The sequence below is a fragment of the Cervus canadensis genome, chromosome 26 (genome assembly GCF_019320065.1).
Source record: "Cervus canadensis isolate Bull #8, Minnesota chromosome 26, ASM1932006v1, whole genome shotgun sequence".
NCBI classification, from domain to species: domain Eukaryota; kingdom Metazoa; phylum Chordata; class Mammalia; order Artiodactyla; family Cervidae; genus Cervus; species Cervus canadensis.
The window spans coordinates 25,839,988-25,865,543 of NC_057411.1; the positions used below are offsets into that span (position 1 = coordinate 25,839,988).

At 40.0% G+C, this 25,556-nt stretch overlaps 2 protein-coding genes across 2 annotated transcripts; both read left to right on the forward strand.

The window, feature by feature from the left end:
- Positions 1-3,767: 3,767 nt before the first annotated feature.
- On the forward strand, positions 3,768-6,010 carry LOC122428458 (C-X-C motif chemokine 6). The gene is made up of 4 exons (XM_043448493.1): positions 3,768-4,054; positions 4,176-4,308; positions 4,435-4,518; positions 4,872-6,010. Exons 1-4 carry the CDS (start codon positions 3,853-3,855, stop codon positions 4,885-4,887), a joined length of 435 nt encoding a protein of 144 aa, XP_043304428.1. The 5' UTR covers positions 3,768-3,852; the 3' UTR covers positions 4,888-6,010.
- A 13,724-nt stretch (positions 6,011-19,734) lies between these two features.
- Positions 19,735-20,955, forward strand: LOC122428213 (platelet basic protein-like). Its single transcript, XM_043448053.1, has 3 exons — positions 19,735-19,933; positions 20,252-20,387; positions 20,514-20,955. The coding sequence occupies exons 1-3, from the start codon at positions 19,813-19,815 to the stop codon at positions 20,614-20,616; spliced, it is 360 nt and encodes a 119-aa protein (XP_043303988.1). The 5' UTR covers positions 19,735-19,812; the 3' UTR covers positions 20,617-20,955.
- The last annotated feature ends 4,601 nt before the right edge of the window (positions 20,956-25,556 follow it).

Below are 25,556 nucleotides of genomic sequence, written 5' to 3' on the forward strand. Positions count from 1 at the left end.
ATCAAATGTTCATAGACTGCTTGCTACTGAACTTGAAACTTATGGGAGGTCATGGGAGAAATATAAAACATCAGGGCTGATTTTAAAGTTTATGGTTAACTTGGGAGAGACAAGAGAAAAATTATAGAATAACTAATAATTAACTCTGTCTCAGGAGATAGGTTTACAAGTACATTAACTGTTCAAAGATCAAAAGTGGAAGGAATACATTTCCATTGGCTTTGTCATATAAATCTTCTCTGAGAAGCTAAGACTTTGAACTGGTCATGAAGAAAGAAAAAGACTTAGAAAGCAGGCGGCAGTTTTTGACTGGTTGGCCTGAAAGCCTCTTGGATGTTTGACATCATTGTGACCTCAGGAGTAGATAAACTGTGGATTTCAACAGTTTAAAATATGATTATTGGGCAATAAAGTAAAGAGGTTAACCAGATGTGGAGAGCCACAGAGTGTTTGCCAGTACTATGAAGAAAGTGCTTCGTAATCTGGAAACTATTAAAATGTTCATGAGGTGGATTCTCTAGTACTTGACTTCCAATCTTAAATTTTCTATTTCTTAACTCTAGCCTTTCTATCCCAAATTGAAAAATGATGGGAAAATATTTCTTACCTGCCTTGAGAAGCAATACGAGGCTCGAAAGATCATAAACATGTTTTGAGAGCTGCAAACCATCAAGAATGTTTTAATTCCTCTTACATTTCTCTGTGGTATTATGACTAAAGGTTGCTCTTGGCAAGCAGTCAACCTTTCAGGCTATCAGGATGTCATTCTGTGGATCGTTTTGTTATACCTTGAGAGAAAAGTACCACAGTGTCTTTCTCTACTACCTGCACGTGGGTGCAGGCAGGCCAAAATGGCTTCCCTTTAGACTTGCAATAAAGAAGCAATTACTTTTGAAGAGCTCCATCTCCTGTGGTACTGGATGTCATTGTCAACTGTATGGAGTCTTCAGACCAGCCACATTCCTATCTGTCTTTGCACAAGGTCTACATCGGAAATGCCTAGACAGGAGCCAGAATGGGAAATGCACCTGAATGATTTCAGTGAGAACTTAGATTAAGTTACAAGCTGTTTCTTGGCAACCCAATAGCCAATTTCTAGTAAGGACTTCCTATTACCTGCCTTCTAGCTATAGAAATATTTGTTTTTGCCTTATATTCTGTAAGCAACCCAAGGTAAGTTGATTCAGGGTGCAAACCAGGTGAAGCATACAATCTGTAAGAGTGTTCAGAGGAAATGGAAATTATATCTCATGACCCTTCTATGATCTTACCATTTGATGCCAAAACTAATTCATATGTTCCTTTATACCTAAAACAGCTTATTTGGATCTGAAACACACACACACACACACACACACACACACACAAAAGCACATTTATAAAAACTCAATAACCTATTTGAGTCATTAAACAATTTCCTCCCACAAAATCTTATACCATCTGTGTTTTTCTCCCCCTGTGGTTAAGTTGAATTAATTGCCCATGATTTTTAATTACATTTTTGAAGTTTAATCTGATCCACATCAGTGAAGCTTTTGTCTTTAGATACAGTCTAATGTCTAAAAAGGGCTTCCCCGGTAGCTCAGATGGTAAAGTAACTGCCCATGATGCAGGAGACCAGGTTCAATCCCTGAGTGGGGAAGATCCCCTGGAGAAGGGAATGACAACCCACTCCAGTATGCTTGCCTGGAGAATTCCATGGACAGAGGAGCCTGGCAGGCTACAGTCCATGGGGTCACAAGGAATCGGACAAAACAGTGACTAACGCACACACACACACACACACACACACACACACAATGTCTAAAAAGGTCTAAAAAGGCAGTATAATAAGTCTGAAGCTATTTTCCCAGATCACCACTCCCTAGAAGGATGAAGGATTGCATTAGTTGAGTCAGGTATGATACTGATGGGATCAGGAAGCTACGCAGGATAGAGAACTTCTCATTTAATTTCCCACAAAATGAGGTCAAACCTTTCAGCCCTCCTTAACTAGGGAATTTCCTAGGTTTTCTTCTAGACTAAAAATTCTAAAGGTCTGTGACACCTCCTCCCTACTCACCGATGGAAGTGATAGCCTACCAAGGAAGATGTGTGGCGGTGTTAAGAAAATTTTCCAGGGTCATGGCAGACAAGGAAAAGACTTGTCTTGTCCCATGACTGGCTTCTGATTGTCATCATGCTCACTGATTGGCTTGCCAATCAGTGAGGACACAAGTCTTGAGAACAATCCAGAATAGGATCTAGTGAGATTTCATGAAAGAAAGCCTACATGCCATTCCAATATCGTTGCCATGCCTGCCATGAAACTGGACATGTGAAAGACCCAGTCGTTAAAACTTTGGACTTCCCTGGCAGTCTAGTGGTTAAGACCACACTTTCATTGCAGTGGATGTGAATTTAATCCCTGGTCAGGGAACCAAGATCCCACATGCCACATGGTGCGGCCAAAACCAAAAACAAGCAAAAAAGCTAACTGCTTCCACAGAGGAGATAAAAAGCTACCTCACCCACAGCTTCAGGGAGCAGCTGTAGGCTCACTGGGACTAGAACAGGATTGTGGAAACAGGCTTGGTTACACCACTGATTATGAAGCTGGATGGTTCCAGAAGCCTGTGGTGTGAGTCATCCTCCCATCCCGTGAAGTTGGTTGAGTGAAGTGAGTGGGGTGCCTTCTTGCTGCCAAACTGATTCAGATCCCTAGAACCAAACTTCCAGATGAGCCCCTTAAACTCATCAGGCTCCAGGGCTTCTCCAAACTGGGTCAATTATACATCTGGAGCCATCCCAAGAGGATGGGCTCTGGGGCGTTGCTGTAGTCTGCACTCATCCCACCCCCAACCAAGACCATAGTCTTCCAATTCCATAGTGTATTGAACTGTTGAAAGCAAGGCATTTTTTCCCAGAGCAATTCGGTGGGTGATTTTTTGATGCTTTTTGTTAAACCACCTTGACACGCATGTTTGCAAAACGATGAATAGAATTCCCAGAAAGTGGACTTGCTTTTTGCAGCCTATTCCTTCCACTGACTTCAAGTGGGAGCACAGATACTTTCATCATCTTATCTTGGCTTCTAACTGCTGGCTGAAGTCCAGAGAATTGTAAACTAATCTGAGGAAGCTAGAATGGTTTGCCGGCAAGCAGGAGTGAAAGGTTTTTCAGTTTGGTGTAGTTTGAGTCACAGCTTACATTTACTGAATAGTAATAATTATTACAGTTATAATAATAATTAGAAAAGAGTTCAGAAAAGTTTCTAAAATCTAACCTCCCAGCTAGGGACTTCCCTGCAGGCTCAGTGGTTAAGACTCTATGGTCCCAATGCAGGGTTGCGATTGGATCCCTGGTCGGGGAACAGAGATACCACATGTCCGTCCCCCCACCCTCCTGGCCCGGGACAGAGCCAAATTAATTTTAAAAAAAAGAAAGAAAGAAAGAAAGAAAAACAAAACAAAACAAAACAAAAACAACCCCTCTCTCCCCCCAAAGAACCCTTCCAGCGGCTTACTTTGCGCCTAGTCTTTCTGTTAAGATGAAGACGAGGGGCATCTCTGAAAAGACACCTGTCACCCAGGAGAGGCTGGCTTTCGCTAGCCCTGGCTGGCCCGGGTGGACAAAATCTCCGCAGGATTGCTTCCTACTTCCAGCGAAAGCAGCATCCACTCAGGCCAGCGCTGGGCGACCTCACAGATCCACGGCGAGCTGCTCCTCCCAACCAGCCTCCTCAAACCCCGCTCCTCCAGCCCCCCTCCACCCGGCCCCCTCTCCCCGCCCCCCCTTAGATCAGGGAATTTCCCAAGCATCCTAAAGATTGAGTTTCCTGCCTGGGGGAAGGGGCCAGGGCAGATAAAAGGGATGCTGAAGACCCGAGGCAGTCACCAGCGCTCCGGAGCTTCGAATCCCGCGCCTTCTGCCTCCTTCGGAACCCTCTGCAGGCCTCCCTTCGCCGCGATGAGACTGCTCTCCAGCCGCGCCGCCCGCCTTCCCGGCCCCTCGGGCGCCTTGTGCGCGCTGCTGGCGCTGCTGCTGCTGACGCCGCCCGGGCCCCTCGCCAGCGGTGAGAGCGCCAGACCAGCCGAGCGCGCCCGGCGGGCGGAGCGGAGCGGCGTCCCGGGCGGGCGGGCTGGGGAAGAGCTCCCCCAGCAACCTGCCCTATAACGGTGTCTCTTTTACCCCAGCCGGTCCTGTCGCGGCCGTTGTGAGAGAGCTGCGTTGTGTGTGTTTAACCACCACACCGGGAATTCATCCCAAAATGGTCAGTGATCTGCAGGTGATGGCCGCGGGACCGCAGTGCTCCAAGGTGGAAGTGGTGTAAGTCCTGGGGCGCGGCGCTGTCCACCCTGACCTTGGCAAGAGGGAAGGTTTCCCCCCACCCCAGCCCCCGCCTTAGTCTTCAGCCCCCACGTTCATGGGCGCATCCTCGTTTTCTCTCTGCAGAGCCACCTTGAAGAATGGAAGGGAAGTCTGTCTGGACCCAGAAGCTCCTTTGATCAAGAAGATCGTCCAGAAAATATTGGACAGGTATCTGTCACTTTGCTCTTTCTGGTTTCTTAATCTCTTGGAGTGTGGATTTCTCAAAGTCCTTATAGTCTGTCTGAGATTTGGCGACCACATTCCAGACCATGTTGAAAGTAAAAAGGATGTTCCGGAGAAGAAGGGAAAGTTGTTCTCAAAAGTCCTGGGAAAACTCTTATCATGCATCTCAACATGAATTGCCTAGGAGGTTGCACAGAACTCATTACTGAGATGTATTTTGTTTGTTAAGGACTCTACCCTCTGCTTTTTTATTGATCCTAAACCCTGTTTTGAAAACAAGTTGGGGTAGACAGGTGTGTGGAAATTTGGTTAAACTGATAAAATTCTTTTTTCAACAGTGGAAAGAACAATTAAAAGGGCCATGCATTGGAAAAATCGCCCAGTTCTTCAGCAGAATTTTCTGGGGACCTCTGAACCCACTGAAGAAGACAAGGAGCAAGGGCTCATTTTCTCCAATGAGTTAGGTTTCTGTACAAATTCCCCACTGTGAAAGAGAGAAAGGAAGAGGGAATCTATGCTTGTCCTTGCAACTTTCTGCTCAGTTTATGACCTGTTTAGCATAGTATTTCCTGCTCCTTTTTGCTGTTATTTTAACTGCTATGCTATTGAAATCTTTCAGAGTGACTAAATTGTGCATCAAGGAATCACTGATTGTTAATCCTTTCAAGGTGACTACTGTTATTTCTAGAATGTAGTTCTTATACTGCCATAGGAAAAGCTGTGTGAGAGTGAATGGAATTTCATTGGAATGCTGTATATGGAGATAAACTGTTAGCCTCACTCTCTTATGAAATAGGAACTACTTTAGTATTGTTTTTTGGGGAATATGTTAGAGAATTTTCTTACTCTTGACCCTTGGAAGATATTTAAGTTATACTGCATTAGAAATCTGAGTGTTATACAGTTATCTGTGTAGAATATATTTCCTTATTTAGAATTTCTAAATATATGAGTTCTATAAGGACTAATATATTCTTTTTCTATAAATTTAGACATTTGATGTCTTCCTAGTATGGCATAATGTCATGACTGACTCATTAAACCTTTGATTTTATATGGTATTTATTAGCTATTTTATTAGGAGTATTATATTTCTAGCCACTAAGTATGTATTTTGGATTAATAAAGAAGCTAGGAACTAGGTAAATTCCTTATTTCTAGTTTTTATAGAAATACATCCCTTTAGTTTTTTTAAGAGTAAAGGCAATCTTAACAATGATCTGTACTTTGAAAGTTCTAAAAGCATATTCAAGATCTTTGAATATAAACTCATTATGTAATTTTTAAAAAATGCACAGTCTTGCTAAAATTTGCAGACACATATACTGTATTTTTTAAGTGTTTGACCATTTTGCTATAAAGAATTACATATGCATCACAATTACTATGTTAAAATTCTACTTTTAAATGTATCTCAATGGTTTATAGTGCTTCTTTTGTTCTTTGGAAAAATAAAATAAAAGATTTATAAAATTTACTCAAGTTCATAGTTTATTGTACTGTTACAGAAATGTCATTTCTCCTTAATCTACATTGCACTTGTGCTTGCTAAGTCACTTCAGTCATGTCTGACTTTTTGAGACCCTTTGGACTATAGCCTGCCAGGCTTCTCTGTCCGTGGGATTCTCCAGGCAAGAATACTGGAGTGGTTGCCATGCCCTCCTCCAAGGGTTGTCCCAACCCAGGGATCAAACCTGCATCTCCTGTGTCTCCTGCCTTGCAGGTGGATTCTTTACCTGCTAAGCTACTGGGGAAGTTCCCAGTTCTACATTACCAAATTGTAAAAATTAACCATGCTCCTCTCTAACTAGCAGACAGGATCCTCATTTCCCAATGCCCTTGTGTTAGTTCAACCTATCTCCAAGCTCACTTCCCTTCCAGTTCCTCCTTCACAGCACCAACAACTTTTGGGCTCTTTAGAAAACACAAATATGTAAGACTTCCTTACCTTAAATCCATTACTGACTCCCTATTTCCTAAACATGAAATACAAGTTCAAAGCATGACAAATCAGGTTCTGTCTTATGACTCCTGATTACTACTTCAAAGTCATTTTTCCATAGCATAATTGCAGTCAAGAATTTAGTTTCCCTATTGGGCATGTTCCTTCCAGGTCTATGACTTTGGTAGGACCTCTATCTGGAAAGGCCTTCATATTTTTCTGTCTATGGAAGGAAGCTTATTCACCCTTCAACGCTCTATTCAAACAATACTTCCTTCATGAAGTTTTCCTTGGTACTACCAGCAGAATTTATGGTTTCCATTTTGATGTTCCCATAGTGTCTTCTAAGTATTTGAATTCACGGGAATAGTCAATATTGCATTGCTTTTAGTAGCTTAAAAGGATTTTTACCCTACTCTACTAGAGTTCTCCCAGAGCATCTGCCACATTTCATTCATCTCTATATCTTCAATACCTGATACAGATTGACTTAATTAAGTTATCTTGAAACTCAGGTTGTAGATAGTATTCTAAAATCAATTACCTGGCTCATTGTAAATGCTGAATAAATTATAATTCCTTTACCCTTTTTCCTTTCTTGTCTACGTATAATCCAACAAGAGATTTGGTAAGCATAGTCCCTGCAACCTACACAGAACCCTCCCTTTCACCTGACGAACTCCCATCCTTCTTGCAAAGGCAGTTTACCTGTCCCTTACGGCCTCTCTGACCCTTCTGTCTCACTAGATTATATCCTGTCATATGACTGTTCTTTTCCTTCATAACATTTTGTCACCAACATGACTGTAGAGCCTATGGAGACTATGCACATGTGGTCATTTATTTAGTGTCTATTCCAACTTCACTGTAAACTTCATAAGGGGAGGACTATATTTATCATATTCACTTCTGTTCTTAAGACAGTGATTAACACATAGTAACACATAGGGCTTAAACAGGTTAGTGACCTAAGCAAATCCCACTGTCTCACTGGTATTGAAATAGCAATTTAACATAAATAGCTCATTCTGGGGAAAAGCAAGAAAACAAAAGGAGAGCAACTGATCCGATTAGTATACATACACACAAACTCCAATTGGATTAATTTGTTATATATGCTTACATTAACATGTATGTACATTTAATAGTGTATACTAATATATTACTAACATACCCATATTTCACCTAAGTAATTCTATATCTTTTCATCTCTTTCCACATATATACAATATCAATTAGATTAACAGATGTTCTATGATTACATATGAATGTATCTATACAATAGAGAGAGTGTCTGTAAGAGACACGCAGAGATACAAAGATATGATAGCACCTAGAGTAGATTCAAAGAAATGAGTTTGCTGACATTTTTTTCAGCAATATAAAAATGTACAAAATACCTCAAATTAAAAAAAAATTAAATTTCTGTAGTATTTTATTGCTCTCTCAAATAGCATTTTTTTCCTTTGAACCCATGAATTATATTGTTATCCTAAGGAAACGCTAAAAACTCAAACCAAGTTACTATAAAAGTTCGAATTATAAATTTCAGTGTTTTAAACAATCCCTCATTTATTATATCAGCTCCAAAATACTCATTAGGTGCTTGATAATGGCCAATGAAAGTGTTTTAAATGCCTTTTGAATGGATAAAACACAAGCTACGTGAAGAAATAAACATTACTAATTATTTCTTTATCATAATTCAAGACCTTTTTTCCCCAGAAGCAAGATTTAAAAGTTTAGTTTGCTTTATAGATCATAGACTAACACCTCATTGCAATGTTCTTGAAGTTGTATTTGTTATGGGCATGCCGTAACTGGCCATTCTACAAATAAAATTGATCACAGTGTATTACCAAAGTATAATCTACACAAGAACCTCAGTGACAGCTGCTACTCATCAACCCTGCTGCTACTATTGATCCTGCCACCAGCAAAATCAAAGACAAAGACAATCAAAGACACTAACAAAATCAAAAACAACATGTGCACATGCTAAGTCGCTTAGTCGCGTCCGACTCTTTGCAATCCTGTGGACTAGAGCCCTCCAGGCTCCTCTGTCCATTGGATTCTCCAGGCAAGAATACTGGAACAGATCCAGGGGAAATTAATCTCATATACGTCTTCCAAGGATATACCTTATATTTTCCTCCAAGTCTCTACATACTGTGTTCACTCTGTTATCCCTCTGAAATTCACTTTCATATATGAAATCACTGGGAATTGAACAAACGCTCAGCTAAAATGTACTGTATGTTACTCCCCCAATCCAGACAATTTTCAGTGTACAATCAATGCTCTTCATTCTACCAGATTTTCTTGTTTGCCTCTGGGTGTGTCACATTCACATAATCCTTCAATTCCTGAAGATATGACAAGATCTATGATAAAATATGACTAGTAGTTTAGTTTTTCTATCATAGTTTTAATTCTTGCATAAGGAAAAGAATTGTTGTGGTTAATTCTCATGTTGTTCATAACTTCTAACTCTTTCCTGGATGTTACAAACTGAGAAATTTACCAGGCAGCAGAAACATCTGGGGATTTCAACTTGCTTCACTGACTAAGTCACGGAAGACAAGCAGCACTCATGTGATTCTGATTTTGACTGATGGTCCTTCGTGGCTTTTAGTCAGCAAAATTAATAATATATCCCTGAGAAGGATTGCTCATACTTCAAATATGTAGAGTGAAATAATGACACATAAAAAGAGTTTAGTTTCAAAACTTTGCTTCTATAAAGCCTATAGATTCCAATTTCTTAAATATTGAGAAATTGGAAGAACATCCCCCACCCTCTGAAAAATCCATTTTCTTAATGGATGTGTTTCCACTACCACAGAAATGTATGATGATTATTTCTGACCCACTTCTCAGGTTTGACAAAGAGAAAAATAGTTGATTTGATTCACTCCCAGTAAGAGGACCACTGATATTTCTTTGTAGTTTGTGATGAAGAGCAAAGTCAAAACAATTGCATCTCAAGTCTAGTTTGTATTTTTAGCTATGTGACTTTGGCAATTTATTTAACCTCTGCAGCCCTCAGTCTTCTCATCTGTAAAATCAGTACAATAATATCTATCTCTCAGGCAATAAAGACTAACCTGGAACAAAGTAGTTTTTTGATAAATATTAGTTCCTTTCTCAAGTCTCCTAATTCAAATTCCTCTTTAAATGAGAAAACTGAAAGCTCAATTTTTAATTTTTTTTTCATATTTATTGCTATTCTTTCTACCTGTGTGTGAATTATTAATTTTTAGTGCTTCTAAGAATTTTTTTTCCCCACCAGTCTTTCTCAGAAAGCCTCTGAAAACAATGCTACATATTTTCTGTCAATGATGTGACATTAAAAAAATGTATGATGTATTTCCCTTCTATAAGCATTCATCCGTAGTGAATGTTTATCCATGTTTATCATTGACAAATCAATGAAACATCAGTATTGACATTTATGGATAATCTTGTTTCATACCAGACCTTGTACGGGATCCTTATGATACCAGGATTACGAAGATGAGAAACTCTCAAACTTAGTTAAAGTCCTTTGGCAGCAAAGATCCTGTTTTCTCTGACAAAGCTTCTCTTGAAAGTTGCGTGAAAAGGAACTAGATTTTTTTAAAGAGAAAAGTAGCATCTTAGGTGGCATTGCCTAGAATCAAACTCTGAGAGGAGATCTGCCTGCAGGAAATGTATTGAAGACTGCTCTAAAAATTAACATATCTCAGGAAGTAAGGAAGCAGCAGTGGGTAGATGGAGAACTGCTGCTGTAACAGAAGATTCAGGGGGGGGCTTATGAGAAGTTCTGGAGCTGGAATGGCCTTGTAGAGTTATTCTGAATTGTGGCAGGAAGACAGACTGCTGAATCCCCCCATTGGCCAGCCATTTGGTGTGGGCTACCTGCGGCGAGTGGCCATAGCTTTAGGCAAGACAATGCACTCAGGTGGTGAGATGAACCCAGAGACGATGTTTGTTCAGTGCTATCTGGAGCTGCCACAGATATGGAAAAAAGCCATGGTGCGCCATTCAGAGGATCCTGAAAAGGCATGCTGGAGGTACTTTATGAGGAAGGAGCAGCAGGAGGAGGTGAAAGGAGAGGGAATGGGAAGGGGAGGAGAGTGGAAGGCTCTTGTCCTTTTTCTTTGTTTTTTGGCTGTGCTGGGTCTTCCCTGAGGTGCACTGGCTTCTCTTGTTGAAACACACGGACTCAGTAGTTCCAGCATGTGGGCTTAGTTATCCCTTGGCATCTGGGCTCCTAACTCCTCCATCAGGAATTGAACTCAAGTTCCCTGCATTGGAAGGTGGATTCCACCAAGGAAGTTGCATTCTTGTCTTTTATTTCCTTGTCTCTCCTTCCTCTCCCTTTCCTACTCTTCTCTTCTCTCCTTTCTCCTGCCCCCTTCCCTCCTTCTTCCTTCATTTCTTCCCGAGAAATATCATGATACTACTTATAGGAGGAGAAACAGGAAGACCCAGGTGCTGAAGCAGAAATGTCAGTCAGTCGCCAGGACGAACCACCTCCCAGGTGAATGAGGCCATTTTGGACTTTTCAGCCCTTCCGGTTGCTCTCTGACCACCCCCACTCAAGTGTACTCAGGCAAGATGAAAGCAGAAGCACTTCTTATTGTTGTTGTTCAGTCCCTAGGTCATGTCAGACTCTGGATCCCATGGACTGAAGCGTTCCAGGTTTTGCTGTCCTCCACTAATCTCCTGGACTTTGCTCAAGTTCACGTCCATCGAGTTGGTGTAGCATGCATGCATGCGCCATCGTGTCAGGCTCTGCAATGCTATGGACTGTAGCTTGCCAGGTTCCTCTGTCCATTGGATTTTTCAGGTAAAAATACTGGATTGGGTTGCCATCTTCCTCCAGGGGATCTTCCCAACCAAGGGATTGAACCCACATCTCTGTGTCTCCTGCACTGAGCAGGCAGAGTCTTTACCAACTGCACCACCTGGGAAGCCATTGAGTTAGTGATGCTATCTAACCATCTTATCCTCTGCCACCCCCTTCCTCTTTTGTCTTTCCCAGCATCTTTTGTCTTTCTCTCTTTCTTCCACAGTCTTTCCCAGCAGCAGGTTCTTTTCCAATGAGTTAGCTCTTTGACCTCTCATTAGCACACAGCATTATCAGAAATGCCCGACTTGTGGTAAGCCACTAAGTTTGCGAATGGCTGGTTATGCAGCAAAAGAGGATTGGAAAATGATCATCATGCATCTAATGTTCAATAAATGGCAGCAATCAACATCATTAAAAATCCACATGCCCCCAGAACTTTGCAATGTTCTTGTGTAATAGCACCCAGGAAGATATTCTGCCCCCAACTTCTTCACCCTCCCCTCCTACCCCATGCCTCACCACCTCTGGGTAGGATATAGCCTCAATTAAACTAGTGCCAGAGTATTTGAAGTCAAGGCTTCCCTGGTGGTTCAGTGGTTAAAAAAAAAATCCACCTGCCAGTGTAGGAGATGTGGGTTTGATCCCTGGGCTAGGAAGATCCCCTGGAGAAGGAAATGGCAACCCACTGTAGTATTCTTGCCTGGAAAATCCCATGGACAGAGGAGCCGTTAAGCTATAGTCCATGCGGTTGCAAAAGAGTTGGACCTAACTTAGTTGACTAAAACAACGACATTTGAAGTCTGGATCACTTTTGTCCACTTAAAGTTATACAGAAAACATATTAGATTTCAGCACTTATAGGAAATATTTTGTTGGCTAGTATTTCAACTTATTGATTAAAGTGCTTTAACAGACTGACTCTCCATTTTATCATTTCTAGGATCTTCTGTATCAATTGTTTGATTACTAATTTGTAGGTGGTAGCTTATTCCCTTCATACTTGGGAGATGTCAGTTTAAAACAGTCTACATAAAGCAGAATTAACATACATCTTAATTTTAAAGGCTAATAGTCCTCCAGTGCCTTTAGATACTTTCTTTCAAAATAGCTAACAGATAAGTTCTGTTTTGAGTCCTAGAAAGCTTGCTAATTTCCTGAATGACACTGCTATTTATAATGCAATGACTTAAAGGAAAAAGAGATAAAGTAAGTTTACCACACACACACACACACACAAAAAAAAAACCAGGGTGACAAAGTAAGTTTCATAAAAAGCTGTCAAGTTATTTTTAAACACAAGAACCTCTGACACTAATTTTCTGGCATTCTTTTAAATTGTAACTTTGTATAAGCTAATTTCTTTTGCTTAAACAACTGATTTAAAATATTTTTTTACCCATTTCTGTACAGTCCACTTATTAGTGTCAGTATTATGTTTCTCTTCATGGAAATCAAAAAAGTTATGCACACGACAGTAAGGACAGTTAGCAATAATAGCAGTAGGAGTGTATAGTAGTAGTAGTAAATTAGTATTTACATCCCATTGCTTTGCACAAATATTTGAGATCTCACTTTTTGCCTGGCACATAGCAGATACTTAATATTTATTGAATAAATGAAAACTAGCAAAGAGCATTTTACCTCAAACACTGACTAATACCCTTGTGAAATATTAGTGACTCAAGAAATATGTTCATCCTGCCTCACAAACCTTGCTGACGATGTGTCTTTTGTGACAAAATACACTTGTTGATTACGACAATGAGTTGATGATCCTCTGCTACGTGCTACCTCTTTCCTGGTGTCAACTAACTTAAGCCGCATTGTTAGCTCAGAAGACATTCCATATAGTTTCCCCCAAAGGATTAGGAACTTGTGACTAATCGAAGTGAACCAGGAAGGAAATGTGGTTAGTATCTGTAAGAGGGGGAAAAGAAAAAAAGAAAATGAAGTCGCTCAGTTGTGTCTGACTCTTTGCGACCCCAGGAACCATAGCCCACCAGGCTCCTCCATCCATGGGATTCTCCAGGCAAGAATACTGGAGTGAGTTGCCATTTCCTCCTTTAGGGGATCTTCCCTACCCAGGGATCAAATCCAGATATCCCGTACTTCAGGCAGACTCTTTACCCTCTGAGCCAACAGGGAAACACTAAAGCTAATAAGAAGAGTAAACAGCATGTGTTGTAGAGGGAAGAGGTGAGAAGGACAGCAAAAGAGAGATTATGAATAATGCCAAAACCTTTTATGTCTTACTCTGGAAATGGTTTTGAATTTACATTTGAATACAGATAGATCTGATTTGTGAGTCACTGCAGACACATTGATGCGTGAGCCTCTCTTGACTGTACTATAGAAATACATTGTTAAGTAATTCATTGAAAACATACTTCCTTGCTGGTGCTTTAACAGTTTAGATCGGATAATGAATCCTCTTAGAAGCATTATACTCTGTGTTCTCTGTTGCTTTGTGTTTATTTTTAATTCACAGTATTTGTGGATATTGCAACATTTTAATCACAATAATGGGGAAAGGTTATGCAGTCATCACTCAGGAAGAACTAGAAGGAAATTCATTCCCCTGGTCCTGTTTCCTGTTGAAATTCTCTCTGTAATTCCTTCACATGGTCCCTCTTAGAAGAATACTTATTTTCAGTTTAAGATTTTCCTTGAGTTTACCTGCTAGACTATGAATTTTGGGGTTGGAAAGGGGGGAAATCATGTTAATTTAATATGTTCTACATCTAGACTGCAAGTTATAAGACGAAAACTATTAGGGTGGAGAAAAATAAGGAATACATTGTAAAGCAGGAACTAAGAACTTTAAGTAGACATAGTCAGGAACTGATAAACAGGAAAAAATGACTTAAAATTTTTTTTAAAAGTTGGAAAAATTATTTACACAGTCATTCTTATGATAAAAGGTAATCTTATACACTTAACATTTTAAGAGTTTCTTCTAGAATTTTGAAAGTATAAATAAATAAGCAAAAAGGAAAATAGGAAGCTTGAATATTGTGTAAGATTTCTACAAAGCTGTAAGAGGAAGATGACCTGTGTCTGGGGGCCCATCCTTTCTTCCCAGCCTCCCAAATCACTTTTTTATACCACTTGCACTTTGGGTTCATGTGAAGTCTAGTTTGAGAATTGTGAATGATTAGAAAGGAAAGAGAAACTTTCCTTTAATGAGAATAGTTGATTTATTCACTAACGCTGTTTAGCTATGACCTACTGTACATTGCATTATCCTACACACTACAGGCAGGATACATGAGGCATTCAAAGAAATCTTCCACATGCCTCTGCATTCAAAAGTGGATAGAGAAGGGTCAGTCAGTGCTCACGAGTCACACACATTCAGATTATGTAATCACTGTTCTACTTGTGCGTTTTAGTTAATGCTACTGTGAATTAAAAAATAAGTAAGCCCTAATGCCCAAAGCATATTAAAAGCAGAGGTAGTAAAATAACCCCTTAACTGATACCTTTCCCTTAGTTTCTAGGAAGGACTGTGTTTTCTGGGAGTGAAAGTGAAAGCCACTCAGTCATGTCTGACTCTTTGTAACCCCATGGACTATACAGTCCATGGAATTCTCCAGGTCAGAATACAGAAGTGGATAGCCATGCCCTTCTCCAGGGGATCTTCCTGACCCAGGAATTGAACCAGGGTCTCCTGCACTGCAGGCAAATTCTTTACCAGCTGAGTTACCAGGGAAGCCCAAGTTTTCTGGGAGTGTCTCTGTTAATCACCTCTTGGAGCTAGATGTAGTGCTGTCCCCCAGAATGCTGGAGGAGGGGTAAGAGAAAAGGTGAAGGGAAGGGCTCCTGGCTAACGTTTCCATATCTTGAAGACAGTTTTAGGTTGTAACCGTAGATACATATGTTCATTTTTGTAAAGTACCTATGTTTATTGTGGACAAGGTTCATTATTTTGCAACAACTAAGATTTTTAGATGTCCTGAGGTGACAGTGTATGATAAAAAGTAGAGCTAATGAATTAACCAATTTGTAAATATCTTTGTTTCTTGCCTGTAGAATTACCATGGACAGAGGAGCCTGGTGGGCTGCAGTCCATGTGGTCACAGAGTCAGACACAATTCAGCGACTAAACAACAAAATATATATGTATATATATTTATATATATTAAATATATAATGTATATTATATATAATGTATAATTATATATATAATGTATATTATATATACATATATATAGGCTTCCCTGGTAGCTCAGCTGGTAAAGAATCACCTGCAATGCAGAAGACCTGGGTTTGATCCCAGGGTGGGAAAGATCCCCTGAAGGAGGGAATGGCTTCCCACCCCAGTATTCTGGCCTGGAGAATTTCATGGACTGTATAGTTCATGGGATCACAAAGAATTGGACATGACTGAGTGACTTTCACTTCATATATATATATATATATATGTATGTATGTATGTATATATATACACACACACATGTTAAGTTGCTTTAGTCATGTCCGACTCTGTTGGACCCCCATAGATTGTAGCCTGCCAGGCTCCACTGCCTATGGTGAATCTCCAGGAAAGAATACTGGAGTGGGTTGCCATGCCCTCCTCCAGGGGATCTTCCTGACCCAGGGATTGAACCCCTGTCTGTTACACCTCCTGCATTGGCAGGCAGATTCTTTACCACTAGCGCCACCCGGGAAGCCCACGTATATATACATATAAATATAAATATATATATATATTTGGGATGCCATGAGGCATGCAAGATCTTCCTTGACCAGGGATTGAACCCTTGGCCCCTACGTTTGGAGAGCAGAATCTTAACCTCTGGGCCACCAGGGAAGTCCAAATACTGTTGCTATAATTGATAAAAATAAATCATCTTGGATACGGAATGGTTAAACCATCTCTGAGAAATATACGTCAGGACTTGTTCATTAGGTTGGCAGCAGATGAGCATTAGGAAGTATAAAAGGAGGGATGTATATGGGTGTGTCATACTTGTATTTAGATGATAACCACTGATGCATGTACATATCTAGGCTGTATCACAGGAACATTTTGTTAAGAAATTCAATGGAAACATACTTCCTCGCTAATACTTTAATAGTTTAGCTTGGATAATGAATCCTCTTAGAAGCATTATACTTCGTGTACTCTGTTGCTCTATGTCCCATTTTTAATCGAGCACTAAGGGAATGTAGTGTTTTAATCATAACGCTACCAATATCTTTATCTAGAGAGCTGTTGCCATTTTTGTCTCTTATGAAATATTTGTTGCCAAGGCAGGATTACATTATTTTTTCTTGCATTGAGCTGGTATAGTATATTCTTGGCTATCAAAATACTCACATAGCTGTGGGATAGTGAAAGTGGGTAAGTATTCATGACGTGTGAGAAAGGATGATACATAACTGCATGATCTTATTTACATAAAAATGGATACTTAGTATCAAATGGTAAACTGCTTGTGATTATGGCTTGTGTTTTTCAGTTTCCTCTTATGCACATGTTAACTTTTAAGAAATGTGTGGACCTAACAGAAGCAGAAGATATTAAGAAGAGGTGGCAAGAATACACAGAAGAACTATACAAAAAAGATCTTCATGACCCAGATAACCATGATGGAGTGATCACTCATCTAGAGCCAGGCATCCTGGAATGCAAAGCCAAGTGGGCCTCAGGAAGCATCACTATGAACAAAGCTAGTGGAGGTGATGGAATTTCAGTTGAGCTATTTTGAATCCTAAAAGACGATGCTGTGAAAGTGGTGCACTCAATGTGCCAGCAAACTTGGAAAACTCAGCAGTGGCCACAGGACTGGAAAAGGTCAATATTCTTTCCAATCGCAAAGAAAGGCAATGCCAAAGAATGCTCAGACTACCACACAACTGCACTCATCTCACAGACTAGCAAAGTAATATTCAAAATTCTCCAAGCCAGGCTTCAGCAGTACGGGAACTGTGAACTTCCAGGTGTTCAAGCTGGATTTAGAAAAGTCAGAGGAACAAGATCAAATTGCCAACATCTGTTGGATCATCAAAAAAGCAAGAGAGTTCCAGAAAAACATTTACTTCTGCTTCATTGACTACGCTAAATACTTTGACTGTGTGGATCACAACAAACTGTATAAAATTCTTAAAGAGATGGGAATACCAGACCACCTGACCTGCCTCCTGAGAAATCTATATGAAAGTCAAGAAGCAACAGTTAGAACTGTACATGGAACAACAGACTAGTTCCAAAACAGGAAAGGAGTACATCAAGACTGTATATTGTCACCCTGCTTATTTAACTTATATGCAGAGTACATCATGAGAAATGCTGGGCTGGATGAAGCCCAAGCTGGAGTCAAGATTGGTGGAAGAAATATCAATAACCTCAGATATGCAGATGACACCACCCTTATGGCAGAAAGCGAAGAAGAACTAAAGAGCCTCTTGATGAAAGTAAAAGAAGAGAGTAAAAAAGCTGGCTTAAAACTCAACATTCAAAAAATGAAAATCACGGCATCCGGTCCCATCACTTCATAGCAAATAGATGGGGAAAGAAAGGAAACAGTGAGAAACTTTATTTTCTTGGGCTCCAAAATCACTGCAGATAGTGCCTGCAGCAATGAAATTAAAAGACGCTTGCTCCTTGGAAGAAAAGCCATGACCAAATTAGACAGCATATTAAAAAGCAGAGACATTACTTTGCCGACGAAGGTCTGTCTAGTCAAAGCTGTGGTTTTTCCAGTAGTCATGTATGGATGTGAGAGTTGGGCCATAAAGAAAGCTCAGAGCCAAATAATTGATGTTTTTTAACTGTGGTGTTGGAGAAAACTCCTGAGAGTCCCTTGGACAGCAAGGAGATCCAACCAGTCCATCCTAAAGGAAATCAGTCCTGAATATTCACTGGAAGGACTGATGCTGAAGCTGAAGCTGAAGCTCCAATACTTTGGCTACCTGATGGGAGGAACTGACTCTTTGGAAAAGACCCTGATGCTGTGAAAGATTGAAGGTGGGAGGAGAAGGGGACGACAGAGGATGAGATAATTGGATGGCATCACCGATTGAATGGACATGAGTTTGAGTAAACTCCAGGAGTTGGTGATGGACAGGGAGGCCTTGCGTGCTACAATCTATGGGGTCGAAAAGAGTCAGGCACAACTGAGGGACTGAACTGAACTGAACTTTTAAGAAATGTCATTTTTTAAAATCTTGGGAAAAAAAAAACCCAAAACCAAAAGCCAGTATATGATATAGGGGCCTCCTTCTGTACAACTGCCAGGCTTTGTCCATATCACGTGGGGTTTGAAATCAAGACCCTTAATTAGAGTTTGAGACTTTAATAAAGATCTTAGTGCAATCCATAAGTGCAAAACTGGAACACCTACAAGGTTGCCAGTAGGACAAGTTTGGATGACAATTGCCTATCTATAGGATATTATGCAGACATTGAAAAGAATGGAGAAAAATGACATTGAAGTAACATGAAAGGATGCTGAAGACATAGTTTTAAAGAAAAAAAGCTGTATAATAAGTCCACTTGTATAAAAAATGATCTATGTCTATCTCTCTTTATATATGTATATCTTTATGTATTATATATGTGGTTCTATGGATATGTGTATATATAAATGTAGATAGAATAGAAAACTAATGCCAAATTTTTACCAATCATTACCATTGGAGACCCAGAATGTGGAGCAATGATGAAGAGGAACTTGCATGTTTTATCTGCAGTTTATAAATCTTTTACAGTGAATTGTTTCATACATTTCTCTGTTAGATTAATAATAAAAGGAAAAATAAAACTATTGGGTCTTATTTTCTAAAGTGGACTCAGATGACAGAAAAAAGTAAAAAGTAGTTTATTTTATAATACAGAGGAGGATGAGTTTGCTTCTAGTTTCTGGATGAAATTGTAAAAGATAATACATTTGGAAGACAGAAAGGAGTCCATAAACTAATACATGAAGTTAAGTTTTGATGATAATTGGCTCCTATTTTATTCACATACTCCAAACGAATCCCAGCACTTATCAACAACCAAGATAGGAACATCTGCTTTCCTTGGCAACTGGAAAGGGAAGATAACTCTCTCTTCCAAGGGCCACACATTTATGCTTTCAGATACAGCTAAAATGTCTATAAGGCCTCTAAATTGCATTATAGGAAAGGCAGGGCATATTACATAATTATTCAAAGAAAATATATGTAATATTTCAGTCTAGTTCTTGCCTAAACATGTGAAAGGCAGATGGATATTGAGAAAAGGGGAGCGAGCATGTGCAGGGATGAAGCAAATGAAATTTAGCAGGAATTTGACTTGCCTGGCATTTATCTGGGTTGGGCACAAGTTGACCACTCTTACACTTGTGTTACCACACACCCTCACTTCCCCCATCCCTATCCTTCTTCTCCTTACTGGCCTTGAGGCAGGGTGTATAAAAGACATCAGGCGACTGTGAAAACCACTTAGCTGTAGACTCCTGAGCAGCAGTTCACCCTCCTGGGAACAGCTCTAACTCAAGTCTTTTCCACCATGAGCCTCAGACCTGACGCCACCTCCTCATATACCGCGCCCAGCCCACTTCCTGGCCTACAGGTGTTGCTACTGATGTCACTGCTTCTGACGATGCTGGTTCCCTCCACCACTGGAAAACGTAAGAGAAACTTTAGGGAGAGGTGAATAGTAGACTCTCTGCTTCTCCTAACCTGAGGCTGCTTCTGCTGCAGCTGTGTCTGGGGGAGAGACTGCCTTGGTGCCCCTGGGACTAGAGAAGGGCACTATATGAATAATTACAAATGGAGACGCTGTACTTTGTGGGCACTTGACCTGTGCCAGGAATTCTGCTAGGTGCTTTAGTAAAGGGTGACAGGTCGATCGTATTCACAAATGGCCTTGTGAGGGAGGTACTCATCAATAGCTAAGATCTAGGAGATAATCATGACCACTAATAGAATCATATCTTCTGCCCTAGTTAGCGGTAAGGCGAGATTGCTACATATTGAACTTCGCTGCTTGTGTGTGAAGACCACCTCTGGCATTCATCCCAGTAACATCCAAAGTTTGGAGGTCAACAGGGCAGGACCCCACTGCGCCAAAGTCGAAGTAATGTGAGTCTCTGCTTCTCTAGTATTGCCTCCCTAAGGAAGCCCTCCATCTCCATCCCTACCACCACTGCTGGATCCCTTCTGATGATGTGCCAGGATGCTCACAGATAATTCTACTCTCTCTTGCAGAGCCACGCTGAAGAATGGGAAGAAAATCTGCCTGGATCCGGAAGCCCCCAGAATCAAGAAAATAGTCCAGAAAATATTGGAAGATGGTGGGTCAGCTGCTTAATCTTTTTCATTTTCTGTCAAACCTTTTTATCTCCCAAGAAGAACAGAAGTTGAAATCTTGGCTTTCTAGAGTTCTTATTTATCCAGAATACCTAGTCATACTGTATTAAACTTTGGATATGTTTTCCATTCTGTCTCAAAAAGTCACAATTTGCTCTGAGATGGCTGGTTAATAGATGACAGGGAGAAGATAAAAGTAAGCATGGCTGTAAGACAGTCTCAAGGATATATTGTATAACAGGAGGAATATAACCAATATTTTGTAATAACTGTAAATGGAACGTAACCTTTCAAAATAGTGTAAATATTTTAAAAATTAATAAAAAAAGAAAGTAACCAAGGCTTGTTTCAAAATACAATATATGATTTACTCCCTTACTCTTGGCTAAATGTGGTAATGTGTTTAGCATTTCTTTCTTTAAAAGTTTCTTTCCAAATACATTTGTCTTAACTTATCGTGCTCCACTGTACTGATAGACTAGACATGACCACGAGGATTCCATAATGGTCAGTGATATTAGAAACCATACAGAGCCCAGCATGGAGCACTTGCTCAATAAATGTTTATTAATACATTTAGGGATTTAATAGATTTTTCACGGTGTTAGTCCTAGGGTGTCTTGTTTCAAAACATCATCTGAAAGATTTTTCCTGTGTTTACTTTAGCCTTCAAACCCTAATAATAATAAAATTGTAGAATGTGAGTCTTGTGAGCAGTGGTTATTTACTTTAAAGTAGACACATTTAATACCAGTAGAGCAAACAATAAGTGATGGCATATGATATCATATATATCTTCAATGATACAGTATTTTTAATAATAACAACAGATTCTCCTTGGTGTTGAAGATTTTACCCCAACATGTTTGTACATTTTTGCTTACTTAATATCTACATGGTTACATTTTTTGTATTACAATCAGCCTTGCAAATAAGGACAAAAGAGAATTTAAACTTTACCAGACTACTAATTATTATCTTATAGTCAACAGAATTTCTTTCACTCTAATCCCTTAAAATATACCCATAATATTCTTACAGAAGTATTAACATAAAATCAAACTTATTATTGCTTTGTTGTCATATATTATTACTTTTAACAGAATTATTAGGGGAAAAGCCTTAATTATCTTTTTATTTCTTAGACACTTTGGTATTTAACAATATGGACAACAAAATTCACTAGTTGATGATTTGTACTGTTTTTAATGTACTATAGGAATAGCTAAACTTTATTAATAACTATTGATATTATTATATTAATAACAATATTAATATACTAGAGAAAATAATTGTTCTGCATGCATTATAATTAAATGGTTGTAAAGAATTAAATTCTTACAAGATAGCTATGATGTGGTTAAGAGCACATCCTCTAAAGAGAGAAAAACTGGGTAACTTAGTCCACCACTTACGAGCAGTGTAACTTTGGTCAGGTTGCATAAACTGTGCCTTATTTCTTCATTTCTAAAATGGCATAATAATATTGCTTATCTTATGGAGTTGATGTGAAAATTAAGAGCTAATAAATTCAAAGTGCTGAAAATAATCCATGTCACACAATAATCCATAGGCCAATGTTAGTATTTATTATTATTATAATTAGCATCCCCAGTGCTACAAGGAGAAGGCAATGGCACCCCACTCTGGTACTCTTGCCTGGAAAATCCCACGGACGGAGGAGCCTGGTGGCCTGCAGGCCATGGGGTCACTAAGAGTTGGACATGACTGAGCGACTTCACTTTCACTTTTCACTTTCATGCATTGAAGAAGGAAATGGCAACCCACTCTGTGTTCTTGCCTGGAGAATCCCAGGGACGGGGGAGCCTGGTGGGCTCCCGTCTATGGGGTCGCACAGAGTCGGACATGACTGAAGCGACTTAGCAGCAGCAGCAACAGCAGTGCTACGGAGAAGAAAATCGAAGTTCAGAGAAATTAGGAAATTTGCCTCAGAATCAAATAACTAAGTAGGTGACAGGGGGATGATTTGAAACTGTGCTAGTAACTACAACATCTTATCACTTTGCTTGATTTTTCTTTCTCTAATGAAGAGATTATATTATGTTTCACATAATGTTATTGATACAGAAAATAAGACTTGATACATAAATAGCATACTAAACATCCTATGATGATTATAGGAGACATCAGTTCATCTACCCCAACCTGCACATAGTTTAAGGAGCGCTCATGTATGACGCATTTAGTTCACAATCTATGCATTATTAGGTTTCTTTTTATTATGTTCTCATCATTATAGATTTAATGTCTTGAATGTTTTGTGTACAAAATAAACACATTTATGAAGTAATAAGTAAGTAACTTATTAAGTAATAGTTAACAAATAATACACGTAAATAAACATATAATAAATAAAGCACTCAGGGTCATCAGTTCTTCACCAATAATTTAAAATAGCTCAGCATCTCATTCATCTCATTCATTTCTCTAGGATCTCCTACTGAAATCCAGGAAGGCCACCTCCTGAGACATGACATAGTTTTTACACTATGCTAATACCTCCTTCATTATGCATATGTCTTTTACTTTTGTGTGCACATATTGAATTATTCTATTTAGATGCAGAGAGAGAATGAATTGACTAACACTACTCCATGGGTTTCTTTACACTGCAAATATTGAAATCTGAGGGTCAGATTGTACAAATCCAGTATGTTGCCCACCCATACGCTAAACCACTCTTCTATCCATTCCCTCTGTGCTAACTCAAATGGCATCTCAAGTTGCAGTTCCGTAAATACATATGACTTACACCACACGCTGTACTGGCCATTGTGAAGATGCTGGGTAGTCAAAGACTATAAGTCATGGAGAATTGCCCTTGAAGAGATAACTGTCTGGTGGGAGATGCAGACAGGCTGACAAATAATTACAACCACATGAGTATAGAGGTATGCTCCTACTGCACAAAGAAACAGGCACTTGAACATGTCAAAGCCTCATCATTATCATTTTCAACATTCATCATCTTCACTAATGTAGTGCTTTATATTGAGTCCCTACCAGGGAGCTGGAGAAGCCAATGGCAACCCACTCTAGTATGCTTGCCTGGAGAATCCCATGGACAGAGGAGCCTGGTGGACTACAGTCCAGGGGGTCTCAAAGAGTTTGACATGACTGAGCGACTAACACTTTACTTTTCCTTTTAGCAGGGAGTTAGAATAGTGATAGACAATACTATCTCACAGCTCATGGAGCTTTTCATTTAGGAAGAAAAACCATTTTAAATACATTTATATATATATGCATGTCTTGTGTGAGTATCATGTGCGTGAGTTTATATGAGCTGTGGCAAACAGGAGAAGCAGTGGGTCTACATGACAACAAAAGGGAACATGAGTTGCTTTAGCTGTCAGGGAAGATGCCTAGGGGGAGGTAAGATTTCAGCTGACACCAGAAATATGAGTAGGACTTAGCTAGATGAAAGGACAGGTGGTGAGAGGTAAGAAAGCACATTCCAGGTCTAGGAATTCAACCGCACATCCCTGCAGAGGTCAGGTCCTGCCGAGCCTTAAGAGGTCCGCTTGGTCCATGCAGTGGGCTTCCAAGGCCCTTCACCACAGTTAATCAGTATGACAGAGAGTCTCTGGCTTTGAGATGAGGGTGTATTTTTCCCTAATCAAAACCAAACTCATTCTTTCTAAGGGAAGCGAAGATGGTCTTGAGGCAGGAGATAGAAGGGCCCCAGAGCAAAGAGCTAGAGTCTGTTTTCTATGGACTGATACCCCAAGACAGAAATAGCAAGAACACTGAAGGGAGGAGGCTGGGCCCTGCCCACATAGAAGATGAGAGGCCACATATTTCTCATTCTTTAAGTCAGGAGCACTCTCTGAACTCAGTTCAGTTCAGTCGCTCAGTCGTGTCTTTGCAGCCCCATGGACTGCAGCACGCCAGGCTTCCCTGTCCATCACCAACTCCCGGAGCTTGCTTAAACTCATGTCGTTGAGTCGGTGATGCCACCCAACTGTCTCCTCCTCTGTCATCTGCTTCTCCTCCTGCCTTCAATCTTTCCCAGCATCAGGGTCTTTTCAAATGAGTCGTTCTTTGCATCAAATGGCCAAAGTATTGGACCTTCAGCTTCAACATCAGTCCTTCCAATGAATATTCAGGACTGATTTCCTTTAGGATGAACTGGTTTGATCTCCTTGCTGCCGAACGGACTTTCAAGAGTCTTCTCCAATACCACAATTCAAAAGTATCAATTCTTTGGTGCTCAGCTTTCTTTATGGTCCAACTTTCACATCCATACATGACTACTGGAAAAACCATAGCTTTGACTAGACAGACCTTTGTCGGCAAAGTAATGTCTCTGCTTTTTAATATGCTGTCTAAGTCGGTCATAGCTTTTCTTCCAAGGAGCAAGCGTCTTTTAATTTCATTGCTGCAGGCACTATCTGCAGTGATTTTGGAGCCCAAGAAAATAAAGTCTCTCACTGTTTCCATTTTCTTCCCCATCTATTTGCCATGAAGTGATGGGACTGGATGCCGTGATTTTCATTTTTTGAATGTTGAGTTTTAAGCCAGCTTTTTCACTCTCCTCTTTTATTTTCATCAAGAGGCCTTTTAGTTCCACTCCTCTTTCTGTCATAAGGGTAGTGTCATGTGCATGTCTGAGATTATTGATATTTCTCCCGGCAATCTTGATCCCAGCTTGTGTTTCATCTAGTCTGGCATTTCTCATGATGTACTCTGAATATAAGTTAAATAAGCAGTGTGACAACATACAGCTTTGACGAACTCCTTCCCCAATTTGAAACCAGTCTGTTGTTCTATGTCCGGTTCTAACTGTTGCTTCTTGACCTGTATACAGATGTCCCAAGCAGCAAGTAAGGTGGTCTGATATTCCCATCTCTTGAAGAATTTTCCACAGTTTGTTGTGATCCACAGAGTCAAAGTCTTTAGCGTAGTCAATGAAGTAGA